The sequence below is a fragment of the Osmerus mordax genome, chromosome 18 (assembly GCF_038355195.1).
Source record: "Osmerus mordax isolate fOsmMor3 chromosome 18, fOsmMor3.pri, whole genome shotgun sequence".
Classification (NCBI taxonomy): domain Eukaryota; kingdom Metazoa; phylum Chordata; class Actinopteri; order Osmeriformes; family Osmeridae; genus Osmerus; species Osmerus mordax.
In genome coordinates, this window is record NC_090067.1 from 8069847 (window position 1) to 8094186 (window position 24340).

Consider the following 24340-nt stretch of genomic DNA (forward strand, 5'->3'; position numbering starts at 1 on the left):
GTGTGTGCGTGTCCCTGCATCTGCAATTCTGGTAAGAAGACACTCGCTCTCCCACCAGCCTTGGCCTGCCCGGTCCATCCTACACATCCTCTCACAACTCATCGAATGTTTCTTGACACCGCTCCTCTCCCAACTCGGACCCAACAACCAAGCTCATGCATAATTAGCACGAATGCAGCTCATGGCACTAACAACAAAATTACACACGCTAAAAGGAAATACATTTTTGATAACGCTTGCTAATGATGACTAAAGCCGAAAGATTTAATTCCTAGGACACATTTACCCAGTTTTGGAGATGGTATTACAGCTTGGTATAATTCATTTCCCATGGGTGAATATTAATTGTGTTTTTCTAGATATTCTGGCCAGCATTTTCTGTGAAAACCTGCCTTCCTGTTCTTGTCTTAATCTGTCCTGTATACGTGTCTGTGTGTGTCACTTCATTCCTAGTGTCAAAACCGGTCCCCTCAACAAAACATCAGTTCACAGAGAGGACAGTGTACAGAGGTGGATGTGTGTGTGCAGTGCAAACAGACACAGTATAAACACACACCTCCACACCTGAGGCTGCATGGACTGATGACACGCGGAAGCACACACACACATGAGCGCACACATACATTCACACATTTGACCACAGGCACCTGTTTCTCTGTTCATCAGGTTATATAAGGCGATTACTTATAGTGAATACACAGCTAGCTCTGAGTCTAACCTCAGAATAGAGCTGGACTCGAGTGTGATTTCACACGGACACCACATACACATATACACAGTGGCTATATAAACACTGGAGATATAGCTCAGTGTGCCTACAGGCTGCAGACTGGCTCCTTGGGGGAAGTCAAAAGGGAGGGGCTGAAAGGGGAGAGGCTAGTGGGGAAGGACAGGGTAATACACAGAGACTAAACAGGAAAAACAACAGGAATTCCAACATTCAAATCCTTCCTTCCTTTTCTTCATTCATTCATTCATTCAGTCCTGTCTTTCCATCCATATACCCATTTTATTCTCTCCCTTCTGTCCTCCACCTCTCTCCCCTCCTCTACCTCAGTAAAAGTACAGGTCACTGCTGTCTATAGCATTGCATCATCTCTTCTACCTCACTTCCTCCACCTGGACTCGCCCATGCCAACCGATGATAGGCTGACGTCACACTGGCAAGGGTCTCATGTTGCCCCCCCCCCCCCCCCGTCCGTCCGTCCACTTCCACCCCCTACCTGACCCACATTTCTGCTCTCTGGAGCTATAAGGTCACAAACTCCATTCCTGTATCATGTGACAGGTTACCCTACTTTCTCCTCCACGGTGACTCTGAAAGATGTTGACTCTGTGTGTGAGTGAGTGAGTGAGTGAGTGAGTGAGTGAGTGAGTGTGTGTGTGTGTGTGTGTGTGTGTGTGTGTGTGTGTGTGTGTGTGTGTGTGTGTGTGTGTGTGTGTGTGTGTGTGTGTGTGTGTGTGTGAGTGAGTGAGTGAGTGAGTGAGTGAGTGAGTGAGTGAGTGAGTGAGTGAGTGAGTGAGTGAGTGAGTGAGTGAGTGAGTGAGTGAGAGAGAGAGAGAGAGAGAGAGAGAGAGAGGGAGAGGGAGGTATGTACAGTTGGCCCTGGTATGCAGACAGAAGCATAGATAGTATGTTGAAAGTTCAGGGCAGAACAGTACAGTGAAATATGCAGTGTTCCACTCTAACTGCTTTAGTTTTTTTAGTGAACCTTGAAGACTGTAGGTCAACATATTTAACTTGTATGTTGTTATAATACCAGCCATGCCAAGGAAAATGTTAGTTCTATATTAGTTCTGATCATAAACTCCGCCTGCCCTGGAGATACCATAATATCAGTGGGATGCAGAGACACAGATAAACCCCATACTGTCATGTTGTCTCCCCACTGGTCTCCCTTCACCAGAAGAAATACTACTCCAACAATCACATCAGGAAAATTCACCTACCTCACACCCACACACTGTAAGCATACACAAACATATTAAGAGATGCATGCAAGCGTGTGTATACGTGTGTGTGTGACCAGAACGTGGACATTATCGAGATCTAACACACTGTACAAACCCACCCAGACTAGGCCAGACTAGCCCAGACTAGCCCAGCCCCACCCAGACTAGCCCAGACCCACCCAGACTAGGCCAGACTAGCCCAGACTAGCCCAGACCCACCCAGACTAGCCCAGACCCACCCAGACTAGCCCAGACTAGCCCAGACTAGCCCAGACCCACCCAGACTAGCCCAGACTAGCCCAGACTAGCCCAGACCCACCCAGACTAGCCCAGACCCACCCAGACTAGCCCAGCCAGGTGCTTTACCTTGATGAGGTGTTTGTTGACCCATTTAGTGAAGGTTTTCTTCTGCACCCTGTCTCTCTCATCTGGAGAAGAAAAGGAGGATGAGAAAGAGAAAGAGAAAGAGAGAGAGAGGACAAAAAAGAGAAAAGATGGGTTAATTACATACCTCACCAACAGTGCTGCGTCAAGCTGGGTGCGTGTGTGTGTGTGTGTGTGTGTATGTATGTATTATTTAGAGGCTCTGTCCTCAAACCTGCTATAAAGCTCAGAGTTCTCTTTGGCTGCAGGTCTGAGACACACACACACACATCATGTAACACTAACAACGACTGTCTGCCACCTCGCAGTTGGTTGCTATTAGATTACAGATCCTTTGTGAATACACACTTCCACACTCCATAATAACTCCACAATGGACTACTGGCCCTCTTAAACACAGACATAAACAAAAAGCACACACACACACACAGACACACAATACCACAAACACCTCAAGACGATGTGAAACGACCCCCCCCCCCCCACACACACACAAATGACTCATAAAGCCAAGAACAGACTGCCGCTCCTAAAGGAGCTAGTGTTCACCTCCAGGCTCAGACCTGAGCTCACAGACAGTTTTCTCCATGGCTGTCTGTTCTGTTTGTGCACCTCAGACCCCCAGAGACACGTCACCACCAGGCCAGTGCAGTGAGAAAGACAGTCCCAGAATAGATCACTGACGCTGGGCCTCGTTGCTGTTATCTGCCCCCCTCCCTCCCTTCCTCCCTCCAGCTCCACGGAGCCTCTCTTCCTGTCCTCAGTATACCCTCTCAGCTTATCTCTGAGCCAACACAGACCTCCATCTCTCTACTTTCCTTCTCTCTTTCCCCTCTTCCGTTCCTGCCTTCCCTCATCTCGGACTCTCTCAATGATGTCATTTGGATCCAAGATCAATTGTTTGTAGTTAATAGCCACCATCACCTTTCTATTTGGCCGTACATGACACATAAATAAATACTTTGTTCAAACAACAACTTTAACTAATCCCTAACCACACCCATACAGGAATCCCATGGTAGATTTTAAACTCAGTCAAGAACAGGTTTACCAGCCAAGACATTGGGCTTATTGGTTTTAAGGATACCATCAGTTCATTCTAGATCTAAGATCTTAGCAACCACAGTCATTTATCCCATCTATCAACCTGAATCCTCTCCAACAGCCAATCAGAGCGCAGCCTCTACCGGTAGCTCCTGCTGTGTTGATGCTGTTACCATGGAGATGCTGTGACAGCAAGCTGCCATGTGGAGAGATAGGCGCTTTCACTTCCTCTCCAGATAGACACACAAAGTACACACACACACACCACACCCACACATGGTTTTGGCCTACATTTCACACACACATGGTTGTGCTGTTATACAGGTTTTATTCTGGAGCCGTATGCCAAAACCATATACACAAAAGGTTGGTTTCCTATATAATATTTTCTTAACACAGCACAACTGACAAATGGTGACATTCAGGTCAAATACCTGAATGAAGCAAGACAACTAGTTTGAATGTAGCAAGACATACACACACTTCACATATGCCCTAGGCACACACAGACATACTCTGCACACACCCACACATTTCAACAGGTTCTTGCAACATAGTTTCAGCATGAAAACACCCCTTAGTTACGCTCTCCAACCAGCCTGTCAGCTAGCCCAGCCTGTCAGCTAGCCCAGCCTGTCAGCTAGCCCAGCCTGTCAGCTAGCCCAGCCTGTCAGCTAGCCCAGCCTGTCAGCTAGCCTAGCCTGTCAGCTAGCCTAGCCTGTCAGCTAGCCTAGCCTGTCAGCTAGCCTAGCCTGTCAGCTAGCCTAGCCTGTCAGCTAGCCTAGCCTGTCAGCTAGCCTAGCCTGTCAGCTAGCCTAGTCTGCTGTGGGAAATACTCTGCTCTGAGCCACTAAATCAAAGCTGTGAAGCACTGCACTGGAAGACAAGTCAACTGTGCATACGGTTGACATGACCCCCCCCCCCCCCCCCCCCCCCCGTATCTCCAGATAGTAAGGCTGGTCTTCCAAGTTTAAACATTCCAAAGTTAAAACATGTACCCGAATGTGTGAGTGTGTCTATATTATGTGTGTGACAGCCACCGAAAGGCACGCATTCTCTCACACAGAGAGACATTGTCCATCAGAACACGCCCCTCCATGCTGTCCAAACACAGTACGTACACACACACACAACCTGCTATCACCCACAACTTGTACATGCCTACACACTGTGAACAAGATTGATCGATAGAGTAGGAACAAATGTGGTCAAGAGTGTACACACACACACACACACACACACACTGTTCAAACACAACACGTGTTCACTCATGCCATGTTCTAACAACATGGCCAAATGCAGCGACACACACACACAAAGTAGATACTGACCTGCACAGCACATAAGAGAGTGCAGGTGAGCATTGAGACTGCTCTCATTATAGTAGTCAGGCCACATCCTTCTGTTGACACCTTGCTACCTCTCCGTCTCTCTCTCTCTCCCTTTCTTCTTCCCCCTGGTGTTTACCAGGTCATCTCCATTTCTCTCTCCAGTAAGTTCCAGTTCTTCATTCCAAAAGGGGGGTAAGGTGTTCTGTCTTGTATGTGATACTCCACATTTGCTTTAAAAAGAATCATTTAGTTGAGTCCTCAGCTCTCCACGGATCGCCTGAACACGCTGGTGCTTGCTTAGTCCACGTCTGCTTTTCTGTCTCTCTATCTCCCTCTCTTTCTCTGTCGTTCCCTCGCTCCCTCTCTCCATGCCCCCCGTACTGCTGTCGCTGCCATTTGCAGCCCTCCCGGTTACTCGGTAGCCATCCAACTCACACACACGTGTGTGTCAAAATCTCTCAGAAGGCTCCTCCCCTCTGGCAGTTTAGGACAGCCTCTCACTACTGTCTGTCCCTCCCTCTACCAATCTGTCTCTCTCTCTCTCTTTTAGAGAATCACAGTCCCGAATGCAGCTGTCACTGCCTCTGTAGAGAGGTGTGGAGCAGCCGAGCTCTGTCTTTCTCTTTCTCTCCCTCTCTCTCTCTCTCCTTTAGGGAAGGCAGATTTTGTGGAAGCAGGTTGTCGCCTGGCAGACTGAGGTGAGGTTGTTTTCTTAGTAGTCGCACACAGGAAGTAGAGAAGAAAGGTTATCTGTGTCGAGTGTTGAAGGAGGCAATAAGGAAGTCAAAGGGAAAAAGCGAGTTTCTGGTGAATGATTTGCCATCCCCTTGTGATTATGTCATCCACTCAAGCTATCAAGACAGCCTTGACCCTCCAGTCTTAAAATCCAGTTGTTTTGTGAACACACACTGTTGTTAACAAAAAGTGAGTCTTATTAATGCAGCTAGAATCCATCTGGACAGAAAGAGAAAACAGTCTGGTCCCTAGTCTGATCACAAAGAGCTCTGTTTAGTTCATGATGTCATCATCTGATTTGATAAAGGCTAGAAACAGGCCTGGAAATGACACAGGACAGCTAATTGCCAAGAGTGTGTTTTCTGTGCATCTTAGTGAGTGTGTGTGTGTGAGTGACAGATAGAGATGACCTCACACTGCCCCTTGCATGAATGAAAGGCCACAATAGGAGATGGGGAAGAAGTAGTCCGTGTTTATTACAGGAGAATGCTTCAGATCAGATAGCTAGCCTTTTCCCCTGCTGTTTGTTGTAAGTCATCTGTCTCTGTGTCCCCTCTACGTTTTATGACCCAGTTTCTCTCATATAGGCTCAATACATTTTAAATAAATCTATACAGTATTTTTTAAAGAAAACCACTATTACCCTACTCAGGTATTTATGCACTGTCAACAGCAGCAAGATAAAAAAGGGAAGTCAAACAGTGAGTCAGCAAAAAAAAAAACGAAAAACACTGCAGCTGTGAGCGTATAGGCTCACTCTGGATGTAAACACTGGGATGTCATCGCTCGTGAACGATAACATAAGTGCGGGGAGTCACACCGTCAGGGGGGACCTGACCGCAAACACGCATGCACACTTCAAATCTGGAGGTGAGGCACGCACCTAGACAGCCCTTACAACAGCAGACACTAACGCACGCACTAACGCTGTCACACACGCTCGATGAATGAGCCGGGGGAGGATACAGGCTCTCCTGCCTCGCTGCTCCTCCAGGAAACGTCAGCTAAGCCAGTTAGCTCAGTCCTCCTCCATCAGTGACCTTACTTCTCACGACATCTTTCTCCTTCTCAATCCTCGCTCTCCACCCTTCCTCTGCCTCTCTCTTTGCTCTCAGTCGTCTCTCTCCCGGTGGATCCTGTATTTATTTCGTTTTCAGGAATGAGCGTAGTTCCTCTTTTCCGTCCTCCCTCGTTCTTCTCTACTATAAATACCAGGGAGCTCAGCCCTTAATACCAGGCCGTCTGCTTAGCCCTCCTCCGCTCCCCCTCCTCCTCTCCCTCCCTCCGTCCGTCTCTCTCCTCCGGTATCACTTCTAATCTCTTTCCTTCTTTTCCGTCGCTCCCTCCTTCTGTTGTATCCAGTCCAGGCAGGGGAGGTCCCCAAGACTCCACCTCCTCTGGTTGTGAAGCAGACAGCTACTTATTTTCTTTCCCTCCTCTCTCTCTCTCTCTCTCTCTCTCTCTTTCAGTTTCATTTTCAGTTCACTATTCTCCTCGGCCTGTGGACGCACTGTCAAGACAGCCTTCTTCTCCCACCATCTTTTTTCGTTTGCCGTTCTCTCTGTATCAATGGTCCACCATCTCTGGACACCTCGCACTAACTGGCACACAACCAAAGGACAGAAAGCTAAATTACAGCATTCCCAATGACATTCCCACTTTACCCTATTTGTCAGTGTGCCGAATGATCCCATCCCTGCCAGGGTAATCCCTCCCAATTATCAGCGCCCCCCTTGGCGGTCGTCATCAGATTAGCACAGATTTAATTTGGTCTCCTTGTGACTACGGAGGACAGGGTAAAACCTTGTTAGGAAGATCAACGACATCTGGAGAGAAATATGGGGCTTCTGTGGTCTAGACAGCCACTGAGTTCTGTAGGAGGAATTTTTTCAGGTCTACAAGTCTCTAGTCAACTCACAGTTAACAGGAAGTACCTGCTGAAGCTTGAAGTGTAACATAACTTTGAAAGCAGAATAAAGTCAACACTACAACAAACCAAACAAAAACACAAGTCCATTAAATAAGCTTCATTATTAGACTGAACCATTCCTGTCCAAAGGAATGGTTGAATTTGTTTGATCAGGTCAGTGTGTGTCTGTGTGTGTGTTTACCTCCCAGATAACCCCACAAAGCCAACTTCCCCTGACCTAGTTCTTTATTCTGACCTTTGACCAGGCTGGTCAGCACTGGGCTCTAAAGCCCTCCAGTACAGCTGGGTCCTGCACATCCAGGTCACACAGCACTGCAGAGAACTGTAACGTGGCCTGGGTTCAGTGTTGCATGTAGGAAGACAACAGAGAACAACCTTTACACCTATAGAGAAACACACACACACACACAGCTGCAACACCACACCCAGCTCTGAGCCACATGTCCTGCTTCCTGCTGCAGCTAAAAATAAGGCCGGTGCGCTCCATGTCACACCGTGTCACACTGTTGCCCAGTACGACCCGGTCAACCAAGAAACAAGCCCAAACGCAACCAAGAGCAATTTCACAGCTACCCTGTATAACCCAGTGTGCACACACACCAACACGCACAGGCCTTGGAGAAATGGCACACAGCACAGCTGCCCCCCCCCCCTCTCCCTCCTACCCCCCTCCTTCCCTCCAGCCTGACAAACTCAGTTCCTGTTCCTGTATTAATAGGAAGAGGCACTAGGAAAAGGTCACAGTTTCCCAGGCAACCCTTCTGGAAACCGAGACCCTTCCTGGTAACGCCAGCTCCAATTCCCTACAATTTTCCAACTCCCTGTCGGACAGGTATAAACACATAGCTCACACTAATCACTTGCTTGTAGATCCGCTAATTGAGTGAATGAGTACACATTTTGAGGACAACAGGATCCTATCCAGCCTATCCAGTGTTCTTAACTGCTCAGTCCATCGACCGTATTGATCCATGCTGCCACATCACGCTACATATCCAACTGTTCGTTTCATTTGAACCCCACAATTAAACAGCCGTCCTTACCGCTGGCTGCTGTCGTCCTCTCTAGATAATGATCCCATCACTCCGGGACATTATCGAAGCAAACACATCCCTACCATTCTATACAGCAGTGGTTCTCAACCCTGGTCCTAAAGTACCCCCTGTCTGCATGTTTTAGATATTTTCCTGCTCCAACACACCTGATTCAATTAAATGGCTGTGAGCAGGCTTCTGCATAACTAGATAACGACCCATTCATTTGAATCAGGTGTGTTGGAGCAGGGAAACATCTAAAACATGCAGAACAGGGGGTACTTGAGGAACAGGGCTGAGAACCACTGCTATACTGTATTGAACCCTGTGTATTAGATAGCATACAAAAGGTAGGGTTAACGACTTGCCTTCTTACCCTGTAACAACAAAATGTTTACCAGTAGCTTAGCATAATAAGCCATGTTACATGTTTCAGTAGTTTACATGCAACACTGACTTTGTGTTCTGTTCTATTTCTGAATACAAGAATGTGAAAAACATCAATAGTCATGACATTGACATGAAACAATCCCAACTTGAAAGATTATCTTGGTGACAGGACAACGCCAAATAAGGAGAATAGTGCTAGTCTGACTCACACAAGCCAATTAGATCAGTGTATCAGCATCTGTCTAAAACACTTAAATCAAACTATAAATAAATGCAGTGCATTCAAAAGCAAGGATGTGTTCACAGAAAATCCCTGACATTCTGCTCAGACTAAGCTGAAAGCAGAATAAACAGTGACAGTAGCTATCAAGTGGTTTAGCATGATAGTGCTAAAATAACTACCACCACCCTAACCCCATTAGCCATCCAATGCTAAATGCAAAATATGAACCGTCATTGAATAACCGACACAAACACAAGAACAACCTACAAGCCAACTGTCACTCGGGTAGAGAGGTGTAGCTTGAACAGGAAGTCAGGACTGTGACGAGAGAAGCAGCAGCGACAGGAGGAGAAGTGGAGTGACTGGGAGAGAGTGAGCGAGAGGGAGAGAGACAGTGAGCGAGAGGGAGAGAGAGAGTGAGCGAGAAAGAGAGAGTGAGAGAGTGAGCGAGAGGGAGACAGTGAGCGAAAGAGAGAGAGAGAGCGGTAGAGAGAAGAGAGACCGAAAAAAGGGGGAAACAAGAGAGAGGAAATAAAGAGAGAAGCCGTCTTCAGCTAGTGTTCAGTGTCGCTCTACCTGGGTTGACCTGTGGAGTGCGGCGGCGGCGGCGGCGGTAGTACCACACCCCTGCGGCAGTCAGGAAGTGGACAGTCACCACCAGGGCGGGTGTGAGGACCGCTGGGTCTAAGAGAAAGTCCATCTCTAACCAGCAAACTGGCGCACTAACGTCCACTCCACCAGAGATGGGAGAGGAGCGGGCAGTAGAATCCAGAAGTTGGCCTTAGGTCAGGTTGACAAGGAGTGGACTTTAGGAGCTCTATAACTGGAACTTCAGAGTTCTGGTTTCCAAAAGCATCCTGATGTGCCTCTTTCACTTCTCTTTTCTCTGGCTCTTCAAATATACCCTCTAAAACTTTATATCCAATTCTTTAATCTCCTTCACAAAGTTCTCTAACTTTTCCCGATTGGAACAAAAGACTGCTCACTAATCTTCCTGAGTCCTTTGCTCCAAACAGAATCCCTCCCTCCTCCCCACCTTCTCTCTCCCTCTCTCTTCAGCTAGCCCCTCTCCCTTGCTCCATGACACTCTTGCACGGAATTCCTTTCCCCTGAAACAAGCGCTGGGCTTTTAGTGGTTGCTTAGACCACCGCTGCAGGACCAACAAATACATTGTTGGAATAAAGTAACAGACACAAGACGGTTGGGTTCCTTCCCTCTCTCTCTCTCTTGAAAGGAAACCACAAGCGAGATACTCTTTCCTGTATGAAAGACAAAAGGAGAGAGAGAGAGAGAGAGAGAGAGAGAGAGAGAGAGAGAGAGAGAGAGGGAGAGAGAGCACTGACACGTGTGTGTGTGTACAGTGTGTTTATCAGTTGCTATGCTATGACTGACTACTGACATGTCACTAGCCCTGATATTAATGGCTTTCTTTAAATGGACGTTTCTGACTGTGTGACTGTGATGCTCATTGGCTAAGGTGACAGACCACTACACTAAGGTGAACATACACACAAATACATACTGTGAGTCAGCCAGATTCAGCATGGCAGTCTAGCAGGCAGGGGATCCTAAAGTTGCTCACACCTTCCAGAGAATGGTGTGTGTTTGTTTCTAATGTGTCAGTGGGTGAGGACAGATCTAGGGACAGTAGACTGGTAGCCTGGTTACCAATACTTAGGGAGACGTCCCAACACCTCAGTCGGTGGTTTACATCACGATGGTCGCATGACACACTGGGAACTCCCACTGTTCCATTACCCAGCATCCCCTCTGTTTGCCCAGACACAAGCTATCAATCACCTTTCATGGTCAAAACCTTGGATTTGAGGTCTATTAGGCATATCAATTGAAACTGCTGAAAAGTTTAATTAAAAAAAAATGTGTGGTTAGAAAGAGTGAATGACAGAACAAGGGAGGGAAAGAAATGTAGTCCTAAAGAAAGGTGGAGAGCAGAAAAGAGCAGAGTAGCAGCCTCGAGTATGAGGGGAGGAGTGTGAAGCCACCACTGTGTGGCAGAAGAGACCAACGTGTGTGTGGCTGCAGAATCTTACACAACACCTCACACCCACAAACCCACAGCAGACAGCTACTGAATGAACCAAAGACTCACAGTTCATCCGCCCCCAAAAACGCACCCTGACTCATACTGCTTGTTACAGGTCCATCACTTGAATCGGGTAGTGATTATTTTGCATTATTAGTTTGCATTTGTAGACTCTTATCGGGCTGCATCAGATCATATATTTAACCCAGCCCCTCCTTCCACTCTCACATCCAGTATTTCTTCTGGGAGGGGCCCTCCCTTCTGTCTGTCACCTGGAGCAGGGACACTAGCTCTGAAACGCATGAGTTGACAGTGCCCAAGCATGACAGCGCCGAAAGGAACACAGATGTTGCGTGCACACCCAAACACAGATGTGACCCCAGTTAACCAACCAACCCCCCCCCCCTCCAACCCCCGTACAAAATCTAACCACATATTCATGTAATGAGGACACCCAATCTGGACAGACGGGTGCACACTTGATGAATGAGAGGCCCAGAGTGTGTGCTAGGGCTGGGGGGTCAGGAGGTCAGCTCCAGCCCCTTTCACCCTCATCCTGCCACACACACACACACACACACACGCAAAGGGGTAATGCTGTGTCTGTGTAAACGTCAGTGTGTACACACACATACGACCATGTACTAAAACATACTCGGTGCATACACGAAAACACACCCCCTCCAGTGACGTGGGGCCGTGACTGGACAAAGAGGGCCTGAGGATGATGTCAGACTACACTATGAGCGTAGGGGAAGAGGAGAGGCAGGACCGGAGAGGAAGACAGAGAGAGAGGGAGAGAGAGAGTTTCTGCAGTGTTATTGTAGAGCATGGTGCTTTGTGGGTGTTTGTTTCGGGTTGTGAATGACCCTATTCATGGAGACCGGAGAGAGAGAAATGCTACACTCATAGTGCGCGCCTGTACACACACACACAAGCCCTTTATCATGGCCACTGTCCCTCTGTCCTCAGCACAGTGACTGATGTCCCTAGCCTGCTACCTCCCTCCTCCTCTCATATCTTCATCTCTCTCTCCATTATTTCCTTTCACCCTCCCCCCTGCACCCTTTAACTCCTTTAGTCAGCATCCTAAAGATGGAGCTTGCCGGCTAAGGTCACCCTGACGCACACACAACACACGCACCCACACACCTACACACACACACACACTTTAATACATCCAGACAGCGAGACAGAACGGAGAAGATGGGCCGACTTGGTTTAGAGCGGCGGGAGAGGAGATACACAATCCTCACAGGGAACATGTTTAGAATATTCAAGAACCTACTGTAGCTATTCTAGAACGTTCCTGTCCTGACACACCCAGTCACCAGCTGTCCGACCCTGACACTTTACCACCCCACGCCCACACAGTTCCGCAGCGGTCAGCGACCCCCGCGAGTCCCTTCTGGAGCACACACACTTCCTGCAGAGGACATGGAGCCAGCCAGGGCCTATCTGAACGCCAGTCTGTCAGGCTGCAGCAGGACCAATCACAGACCGGGATATAGAGACCGGAACATGGAGAGATTTCACTGAGATAGGATGTGAGTAGTGGGACATAATTAGATGTAACACTGCACAGGAAATAGACCTGACGACAGTGGTATTGTTGAAACATGCATGGAGGGGCCAACAGTGAACAGAGGATCAGTCTTAGCCAGAGCTTTCAGAGCTCCTCCACAGCTTTATCGTAAAAGGAAGGTTAGTGTCTCTAGACATAAAGCCAAACGCTTTCAAATTCAGTTAAACATTCAGCTGTACAGTACATTACTTCTTGTGGTACATGTGAAACTGTCCTTTATCATCATGTTGTAGTACTGTTAAACAACGGTGTGCAGCCTACTTCTGATCCTTGATCATCTGATGAACTGTCTACATGTATACACTATTTGTATCTAGTTTTGGATTAAGGTGTCTGTTAAATGTAATTTGGCGCTCTGTAGTACCACCTTCTACAGTTAGGGGGAGACCTGGTCCCATTTACTGAGTGTAAGCCCAGGAGTCACAATGAAGAAGCCATAGTAACAGAGAGATCAGTGTGAATCTCCTGAGCTGACCATAACCAAGGTTATACAGAAAAAACTGTTCTGAGATCAGCTGTTGATACATAAATTACTAGTTCATACTAAAAATGAACAATATCACACTTATTCCTTTGCCTGCAGGTTTAACTCTGCATTAAAAAAGTAGGTTCCCAAACTTTTGTCTCTCTCTCTCGCACCCTCTCGCTTGCCCTTGCTCTCAAATTCACTGGCAGCTATAGCCTATGCTTCCATTCAGACCCACCACTGGGTCAGCCAAGCATGAGCAATCAAGTGCAGATTGTCACTAAGTCACCAGGGCATGGCTAATCACACACAGAGCTAATGACATCAACAGAAGGGCTAGTCAGAAGCCCATAACACCTTCCTCACGGAGAGAAAAACAAACAGACACACAGGTTAGGTCAGTTTACCTACACCCTTCACCAAACCAACAAGGTCAGCTGGTGAGAGTAATAATTAAGCAACATCAAGACTCTAGACTTGTAGGTGATGATGTAATGATTGGGGGCGTGTTGTGACAGGGGTACTGACTGGGTCACTGCACCACCCTTCAGACTTGCCAGACAGATAGAAGCAACAGAGCCTGAGGTGCAGGGAAAGGATTAGCGAGGGAGAGGAGGAGAGATGAAGAGGGAGGGGAGGGTGAGAAGGAGCTGTGGTCCGTTCAGTCCACAGATGGACAGAATCACGTGACCCAAGAGCAAACACTGGGGAGTCAGACACACACACACACACACAAACACAGATGTTTACAGGAAACACGTTTATATTTTCATATCACTCTGCACTACTCTCCAGCAGCGACCCCCCCTCCCCCTCTCCCTCTCCCCCTGGCCAAAAGGAGTCCACATGAACACAGCTATGTCATAACAGGAAGAGAACAGCTCTCTTTCAGGACTGTGTCATAATAGGAAGACCTCTGCCCTGCTCCGGGTTTCAACCACATGACAGGACACTCCCAGAGGGGTGGGATGGGGGGGCTGTGAGGCAACAACAGCCTTCCCTAACTTTCTGTTTTCCCAAAAGGGTGAAACCTTGGAAGTTCACTCAACGTCAGGCCAGTGATCCCATGGGGCAGGGGGTTAGAGTCATGTGTGTACTGTATGTGTGTGTGTGTGTGTGTGTGTGTGTGTGTGTGGACAGGGACACCAAACCCTGCATCTGAGCCTGGGGCGACCAGGCGAAGGTAAAGCCCACACACACACACACACACACACAGACAGGAAGATTTACTGGTCTAGTTCAGCTTCTGCAGTCACATTGCTATTGGAAGGAGGGAGGAGAAGGGTAGGAGAGGGGAGAGGTGGAGGAATCTGTCACATTGACGCCACAGCTACGCACTATGGATGGTGGGAAAGGAGGAGAAGGGACAGAGAGAAAGAGATTTGTAGCCTGTTAAGAAAAGAGCTGTCCAAGCCTCAACCAAAGTCTTTAGGGTTTAGTGGCTGACTTAATCACAGGTTAATGACAGGGAAAGAGGGAGGGAGAGAGAAAGGGGTACATGTGGACGAGAAAGAGGGCGATAAAGTGAGAGAGAAAATGGTAGGGAGGACAAATTTAGAGCGGATAAGAAGCTACGAGGGCAGGAAAGAGGGATAGGGGTGTGCGGAGAAAGAAAAATGAAGTTAGCGGGCAGAGAAAAGACGAGGGGGAAATGAATGAGAAGAGGAGGACCAGGAGAGGAGGAGGATGACTGAGCATCCGTGGGTGGCAGGAAGACAGAGGGGTGAGGAGAGGAAACGAGATGGATAGACAAGACAGAGAAAAGAGCAGGAAATGAACATGAGAGAGCAAGAGAGAGATGGAGGGTCATGAGAAAAAGAGAAGGACGCGGGGAGAGAGAGAGAGAGAGAGAGAGAGAGAGAGAGAGAGAGAGAGAGAGAGAGAGAGAGGGGTGAAGAGAGGAAACACTCAAGGCTGAGGTCAGAGGATGGGAAAACAGGAGGCAGGGCAGAAAAGTGAGAGAATAAAAGAGAAGGGCAGGAATGTGAAGAGCACACACACATACAGATAACCAAGGCAACGCTCCCTTTCATTTTAACCCAGCTGTTCCCATCACCATGGCAATGCCCTGGCCCCCGCCCCTGCTCCCAAGGCCCTTTCACGTCAGGCACTTGACCTGACCTCCTAAAAAAGCTGTAATTATGGGCTGTCAGGGGCATCCACGACAACGACTGAGAAATGGTTTTCCACGGCTTTGGGCAATGACAAACATTGGCTTTCTAAACAGATTAGAGATCAGCCCTTACTGCTCTGGCTGTATACAAACAAATGATGATCTCACTGCTAAAACGGTCTGTGGTCAATTGACACAGGCACTAAAAAGCTTGAATGGACCATAAAAACACTTCCACACAAATGCTGAGTTTTCCTTTGGTTTTATGACAGCAAAGGGCAGAGCTCTGTTTACCACTGTGTGTATGCACGTGTGTGTCAAAGTACAACAGTTAAACAAGTTAAATTGTTTAAGATAAGTATGGAATTCAGAGCATTTATCTAGTTAGTTGTTGGTGTGTTGACAAGTTATCTAGTGCTCATCCCAGTGCTTGTGTGCGTGTGTGTGAAGTGGACTTGGTGGAGTCTCAGTCATGCAAGGCCAGGGAGATTGCAGAATGACCCTCCAAGAAGAGGCGAGCGTGAGAGTGAGAGAAAGGGGAGAGAGAGAGGGGAGAGAGAGAGGGGAGAGAGAGAGAGAGAGCTCCCCACCACTAATGACTCTGTGTTGTCTTTCCGCCACAATGCATCATGGGATCATTTCACTATCTTCACACCGGGCCCCCTTGGCTGAGGGACGGAACGGAACCCCCCCCCACACACACACTCACACACACACACACACTGTCCCAAAGTGACTGCTTAGTGACTCTTAGCAGAGGAAGCAGCGTTCACAAAGAATGTGGATCCTGTCCGTCCGTCTGTCTGACACAATAAAGCAGAAAATGATCAATCGAGGGGTTAATTAACGGCTACCTTCCCTCCGCCTCTTAGGCAGGTTCGTTAGCAGGAAGGTAATCCCTTTTTAACGAGCACAGGGAGTGGGGTGCTGGGTTCTGTTCGGGCTTAGGGGGGTCCGAACCGGGTGGCAGGCTGCTTGTTTGAAAAACTCTGCGGCCGCAGAGGATGAGGGAGAGGTAGAGGTAGGGAGGAGAGGAGGTGAGAGGAAAGGAATGTTAAAAAGAGGTAGAGAGGTGAAAAGAGTATGACGATTGAAGGGATTAGAGAAAGAGGTGTGGGAAAAATGAGCGAGAGAGAGAGAGAACGAGAGAGAGAGAGAGAGAGAGAGAGAGAGAGAGAGAGAGAGAGAGAGAGAGAGAGAGAGAGAGAGAGAGGGATGAGGGATCTGGAGAGTTGCTGAGGCTAAAGAGTTCTGCTTCCACTCTGTCTGTATTAGTTTCAGAGTTCCTATTGAATCCCTAACCCCGGTTCCCCAACCCTTTTAGCCTCTCTCCCCAGCATCTTCTCAGCCTCATCACGTCAACAAAGCACCTTTCACTCTCACGTCAAGCAGAGTGGAGGAGCAAGGGTGAGAGGGGAGAGAGAGAAAGAGTTTGTGAACGGTGGGGCCAAGCATGGGGGAGAGGTAAATGAAGAAAATAAACAGAGGCCCCTCCATCTCTCCATCCATCCATCCCTCTACTGCCCTCATTACTCCTGGCTCTGATTCTACCGCCTCACTCACAAAGCAAACACAGAGGCAGGCCAGCCCCGACCACACACAACGACAACACACACAACGACAACACACACAAACACACGCACATTGGGCACACACGCCACAATCACAAACGTTCTCTATTCATCTTCCTCTCCAAATCCTTTCTCGCACAACAATATAAACTTACACACATACTGAATGAACACCCTTATCATAAGGCACACACACAAACGCACACATGATGAAGAGCAACTCTGTGTTTCACGAACGAATGTAGTTCATGCACTTCAAAAGCTTTAAAAATAAATCAAAACTCAAAACAAACCCACACTCTTTTCCCTCTTTCTCTCTATATTCCTCCATATCTCACAGCATCTGTTCCTCAAACCCACACTTCCTCTGTCTTCATTTTAAGCTCTACCCACATCTGACAGGCTGTAAATTACATATAGGTGGACAATCGTTGCCTGGGCATCACACTGTGATAACACTACGTTTCCCACGCTGCCCTGCTCCTTTCAGGAAGTGGAGCGCGGTTCCTCACAGCACAGCCCTAGGGCTTGCATTCTGAAGTCGAACAGGAAATCAACAGGATGCTGGAGAACCGGACAAACCCCCTGCCTCCTGGCAGGAACACCCGGGCCTGGTTCTAATACTGAACACAGGCATCCTTCCTTCCTCCTATCCTTCCTTCCTTCAAGTAATTACTTAACATGTTCCTGTAAAAGACACTACTTTACTTCAGTCGCTGCTTCAAGTGAGAAAGAGAGAAATACACATGGAGAGAAAGAGTCAGAGAAGATGGGAGAGAATGAGGGAGAGAAACAGGGAGAGAAAGAGGGAGAGAAACAGGGAGAAAAACAAGGGAGAGAAAGAGGGAGAGAAAGAGGGAGAGAAACAAGGAGAGAAACAGGGAGGCAGACAGTAAGGAATGACTGAATTTGAAGTATTTCCACAGGCTTTCACAACAAGAATGTGTCCTGGAGTCATGAGTGGAGCCGGAGTTTTACCAGAACCAGCGAGAGAGTCGCTGTAGGAACGCTAGCTGCGGGAACACAGACGATCCTGTTCCTAGACAAGCAGTACAAGGTTTGGATGGCATCAGCATTACGTTGCGGAAATTTTGACATCATGTAACAGGTGTGAGACTTCAAAGAATACATTTAATAATTTAAGTTTTGGTTAGTAAGGTCAATATATTTAACCCAACCAAGGCAGTACATACAAAATAATGGAATGACCCTTCACACGGTCACAGGTCAAAGGTCAATTCGGCATGCATGTTCCACATCTCACAGATCATCTGCAATTCCCACAGAACGTTGTAGAACAGCGTTGGGTGGCAGCACAGGGCACAAGGCAGAGCGGAATGCGCTGTTTTTCTTCGGGTCGATATAGCAATTATCCTTCAGGTCAATCGAGCAATCTCAATAGAGTTTGGACAAAACCGACCTGTGATGGATCGGAATCGGGTCCAGAACCTACTGAATAAGCCTGTTCAGCTGCGCCAATTTCATTGCGTTACACTGAACTGCATTCTGCCAACCAGGAATTGAGACTAGATAAACAGAGAAGGAGGGAAGCAAACTCAACTGGACCAACAACTGGACCCATATCATTCCCGGAGACCTTCATCTACCAGCTTGGACCGGAACCTCACTGCACCCTCAACACAAACCTGCAGAATCCTCACTTAACTGTAGCTGCATGGCCCTGAGTGCACTGAAGTGAGATAAGAATCTGGTCAAGGAAAAAAAAGAGAGAGAGAGACAGCGAGAGAGAAAGGGCTTGATGATGAGGTCATAAAACTGGTGGAATGGCAAGAGACGAAGGTCACAAAAGAGAGAAGTGACAAAGTTTGGGAAGAATTAGTTGGGAGGATCATTTTTAAGTGAGTCAGCGAGAGAGGCCAAAGTTACATCACAAGGCTTGAAGAAAGGGAGAGAGAGGAGGGAGGAACAAACAAACAGAGACCGAGGAGGGCAAGACTATTATTATGATGCCTGTTCCTTTTCTCCTCCTCTCTCTCTTTTGCTGTAAACCATCTTTCCCGTTCCTCTTCTCCCCAATACTAGTCTTTTCAACTCTTCTCTGTCTCTAAAAACAGGTTCGACATGAAGCCCTATCCTCTCATTTCTTCCCTCTTTCTTCCCTCCTCCTCTTCACATCTGTTTGATCTTTTCCATGTTACCCTCTGCTCCCCTCCACCTCTCCTCTGGTCTCCCTCTTTCTTCCTGTGTCTCCTCTCGTGCCCACACCCTCCAGCCATCCCCACATCATCTGACAAACGGAAAGACAACATACCATCCACTTTACCACACACACACACGTCCGTAATTACACTCTCTGTTCCTGTGTGATTATAGTCCTGGCTCAGTCACGTAGCAGAAGGAGGGCTAGAGGTTCAACAAGAAAGAAAGATGAGAGGGATGAAGAGAGAGAGACCACTGCTAGAGACAGTAAAAAAGACAGTGAAACAGCTTCGTCAGCAGTTAAGTGTTGGTTTTACATAACATCAAAAGGCACATTCTGAGGGCCTATTGCTATAGCACTGTACGACAACATAGCAACACACCACCAAGGCTAACTCTGTCACTATGTAGGGTGACAGAGTTAGCCTACTCTTATCCTGAGTCAAGTAGATGACATGATCAATACTTAACTGTTAATAAGAGATATGCCTATGGGGGGCGCTGCTGACCTGCCTGCCTATACTGGAGGGTCTCTGGGGGGCAGTAGGGGTAGGCTGGTAGGGTTAACCCTCCCTGCTAGTCTTGTTTATGTGTGCCAGGTCTAGCATTGGGGCCCCACCCTGCTGGCATTGCTGATATACGCTTATCTCACCCACCAAATCTGAGTGAGGGGTGTAACACGCTACTGGGCATCACAGAGAGAGCTCCAAACCAATGAAAACATGCCAAATAGAACCCACAGAAACCCTAGCCAATAATGATTCTGGAATATAAACTCATAGTAGCCAGCACAGCCAATTAGGTTGCTGGATCCTGTTTAGTAACCGTGACTCCCATGATTGGCGAAATATCATATGACTACAGACAGGTTAACAACATGCTATTTTTTCCTTCTTGCGCTATTTGAGATTTAAGCAGGCAGAGTTTTGGGCACCTTTGGATTAACATCAAAGATTATGTCTTGTGAGATATTCCAGAAACACTGTACCTTATTATAAAGTCAGTCATTTGGCTCTCTGAATGACTGATCCGGGACCTCTCCCCAGCCAGAGTTGGTACAGTAGTTGTTCTGATTTGAACCCTGAGCACTGACCCAGGATCAGCTGGAAGGACTAAAGCGGCCAGTGCCCTGAACAGGGCCCCAGCTGTGTCGGGTCTCCAGTGTTTGATGACCATACAGCAGATTAGAAACATCAAACACCTGGTCCAGTAGGACTTTCATCTTCCTGTCCATCTCCCTCTAATGCGACAGTAATCACATCACCCTCCTCCTCCTGCTATTACATTCTCAACAGACGCTTCCTGTATGCAGTAGTTATGAAGCACACATATAAACACATTTACTTCGAAGAGAGACAGGACAGGTATGTCTGTAATGAGGTTTCCATTTGTCAAGATCATAGAGTAAGGGAATATGTGTGTTTAAATCAGCCGTAAGGCCTTGTGTGTGTGTGTGTGTGTGTGTGTGTGCGTGCGAGAAAGAGAAACGGTTTCCTCTCCTTCTAACATTAACATATTCTGATCGATCAAGCACGCCTACACACACACAGACAGACAGACAGACACAGTTCAAACACACCCCAGACGTTAACACTTCCTTCTGAAGCTGAAGAAACCACCACAGTGTTGCCCAATACTGGTTACAAAGCTAAAGTGTTAGCAACAGTATTACCTTAAGGCTGGGGTTGAGCTCAGTTTATCTGTATTTAAAGGTTAAGGGAAGTCAAGCTATTATCTGTCTGGGTCTGAGCAGAGTTTGTAAGTGCAGAGGGGAGAGTCTTACAGAAGTTATCATGGTTCAGTTGTAATCAAATACTGTGCACACTTGAGGGTGCACTTGATTTACTCCACCTAGAACCATGAAACCTATGGAACAGTCCCAAAAATACCAACCCAGAGGTAAATCAAACTAACTTCAAACCCTTCCAGGTAGGAGCCCGGTCTGGGTTACTGCTGTTGCTACCATTGTATCTCAGGAGGTCAATCTGAACGAGACTGGCTACGTGCGTCTTGTCTAAAATATGCAGTCCATGTGTGGCTAATACCTCAAGCCTTGGAGCAAGGCTTCAGACAAACAGCCATGTAAGACTGTGTGTGTGTGTGTATGTTTGTCTGTGGGATTTTGTAATAGCGTCTGTGTGCATGGCAGTATGGTGGGGGATTGCTGGTAATCAGGGGGAGTGGATTATGGTACAGGGGGGAGACAGGACAACAAGTCAAGCCTGAGCTACTTAGACAAGCCAACCACACAAATAAACACACCTAGGCCTGTGGACACACACTCCCAAACGTTCATTCTCCACGCCCAAAACACACAGAACCACAAACTGACGCTCACAGGCTGGCTACCTGTTGTGCACTTAGTCACTGTATCCCAATCACTCACACTCATTCAGTCATTCATTCATTCATTCGGTCACTTCCCAGCTGTTGCAGTCTGACTCACAGGTGGACCTAGCTTACACGTAACACCATCCTAACCACACAGTTAACCCTAAAGACACCAAACACACTCCACCTTCTGAATCCACACATACACAAACCCCTGCTAACAGTCTCACAACATAAAGCAATCATCTCAAACAACCTGCTGACAATAGAATCCATGATGACTCACAATATAGCAAATGCATATGGGGATTTTCTTTTTCTGAAAAAGACATATGAACACAAATACCACATGACTGGATCAGGGTGACCAGACATGGCTGTTCTCCTGCCGCTGGGCTGTGTAAGCTGACCAGACCCAGACAAAGACCTCCAGTGTTTGGTTTCGAATGGGGTACGGAAAGCTCCACCCCACCTCCTCCATATGTCAGATACTCCAGGGTGGTGCACCATAGGCCCCCCTCTACCCACCCACCGCAATAAACGGCTGCCCCGTGATCCATGCAATCCAATTACGCCGGGTGAAATAGTGCCCGTACCATCCCCAATTACAAAAAATTGACTTATTTTTTCGTTCTGCCAGCATATCTGAGGTGCAAAAGGTGAAGAAGTTCAGAAATGTTTACTTGTCAGTGGTGGTCTAATGTGAAAGGGCAACGTTCCTACAACACACTATGGATGAAACTTAAGTTATTATGTCATTCATAACCACAGTCGAACCATTAATCCAACACTGAATAAACACAACCACAAGGAACACTCCGCCTCCCTCCACAATGCACTCCACTGACGCAGGTACACGCAAGTTTCCCAGACAGACAAACACATAGGTGAGACGAGTTGCTAGTACCGGCAGAGTACCCTTGTGTCGTGCACAAAGTGAAGACAGATGGAGAGAGAGAAAGAGGAAAACCGAGGGAGAGAAAACAAAGGGAGAGAGAAAAGAGAGGAACCGATAAGAAGCGAGTACCTCCCATTAAACAAATCCTAACCAAACAACACGGCCCAAAGGAACCACCACTAACGTCTCCTTCTCTGGCCCACAACTATTTATTTCCCCCATTTGTTTTCTAGTGACAGGTGATCACAGTTAAAGACACTCAAACAATTGACAACCCCTTTATCAGAACTATGTCCAATAAAGCAGCTCCGTCTCACCCAGTGAGACGTGGTATGACTGGGACAACTTTAACACGGGCATTGGCCATTGTAAGCTGAAAAAGCCCAGGCCAGCTGTTAAGAACATTATACTTTAGCGTTGGACGCGAGAGTAGCAGGTGCACAGCGGCAGCCGTGAAACAAAGGTTTGGAATGTATCCTTTGAGAGTGACGACTCGAGTGTCCAACAGGCAGGTGTGACTATCAAAGGACAGGGACACCCCCCTCCACACACACACGCACACAAGGACAACTGACTTTGGCCTTGTGTCTGGATTTGGGGGTTTGTGTTAAGCACAACATTGCTCAATAAGACAATATATGAAGTTTAAAAATGCTTTACTCCTACAGTTTCTTATGTGCTGTGTAAAGTAAACTACGCTAGGCTATGCTATATTGTTCTTTTTGCTTATAATTTGCTAGCTGAACTCCCTGCTATAAAAGGCTCAGCTATGCTAAGTTAACAAACTACATTCTAATCTCCTTACAGTATTACTTGCTATAAACAGTACAAGGCTAATGAAAACCAACAAAAAGGTAAGTTAAGAAAACCACCATGACAGCTGCAAAGCATCCCTGGCTCACTCTGACACCTGGCAGCCTCTCAATGACTCACAATGCTAGCATTAAGACTGACCTACAGTCAATTAAGACATTAGCTTCTGATGCTAATGTAGAACTTTTCTCTGTGATCCTGTGTGATGGCAATATCATTATGTTAATGTTATTAGTTAAGCTGAAACAAGAAAAACTTGTCCTTCTGCTGACCTGGTCTCTTATCTATGACCAAGTCAGCCAGGTGCAAATAATGAACTACACAGTTAACTCTCTCAAATCTGAACTGGATGGGGGTAGAGTGCTTACTTCATGGACCGATGCCTTACCACAGGGGGCCCGGTTCAATTCAAGGCCGGGACGTTTCCTTCATGTCTTACCCTCTGTCTCCTGCTTTCTGTGTTTCTATGACTGTCTCTATAAGGTTATATAAAGCCAAAAAAGGCTGTAAAGAAAACTACAATCGGAAATAGACACTGGAGATTGCGTTGAATGATCAACACATGCAAACAACCTAGTTCTGGACTAGTATATGGACTCTGGATATATTTTGTGACGCACTCATCTCAAACACTTATCTTGAATATGTACTTGATTCTGCGAATCAATACATTCACACAGTAGTTGATCAAAACAGAGTGATTGAGAGAAGGACCAGAGCACCAACCTTTTTTCTCGTTGAGGTCCTGGAGGAACTGCCTGTAGGCAGCTGTGGAGTTCATGTTTCTCTCCAGGAAAACAGAGAGAAACGGGGAAAGAGAGAGAGAGAGAGAGAGAGAGAGAGAGAGAGAGAGAGAGAGAGAGAGAGAGAGAGAGAGAGAGAGAGATAGAAGGTGGGAAAGTAAGAGAAGAAACCAGTAAGAAGAAGGAAAAGAGAGGGAGGAAGGAAGGGAGGGAAGGTAGAGGGAAAAGGGAAGAGTGATATAGAGGTAAACTCTGAGGTGAAAGAGTGAAGGAGAGAACACAAGGGTGAGAAAGAGAGAGAGAAGACAAGGAAAGTGAGAAAAGAAAGAAACCGAAGGAAAGACAGTGGTAGCACTTAATCTGACAGCTCAGTAGAATCCTAGTTGTCAGGGAAGACCCATCCTTAATCACGCAGGTAATCCCCAATCTCTCAATCCGTTCTTTCTTTTCCTGTTCTAGCCTTTTTCTTCCGCCAGCGAGAGTAAAAGTGTGTGTGTGAGAGAGTGTGTGTGCCTCAGATGACGGCCGCGCTAGATGTGAGGGAGCAGTGTGCTGACAGAATTGAGCCGGATAGAGAAAACTGGACTTTGA

At 47.3% G+C, this 24340-nt stretch overlaps 1 protein-coding gene across 1 annotated transcript in view; it reads right to left on the reverse strand.

Annotated features, from left to right (window-relative positions):
- The window catches only part of macf1a (microtubule actin crosslinking factor 1a), a 132528-nt gene that overhangs the window by 88475 nt on the left and 19713 nt on the right, over window positions 1-24340 (reverse strand). Inside the window, 1 exon segment of the mRNA XM_067255330.1 lies at window positions 2320-2381. Coding sequence (XP_067111431.1) covers window positions 2320-2381 — 62 coding nt within the window.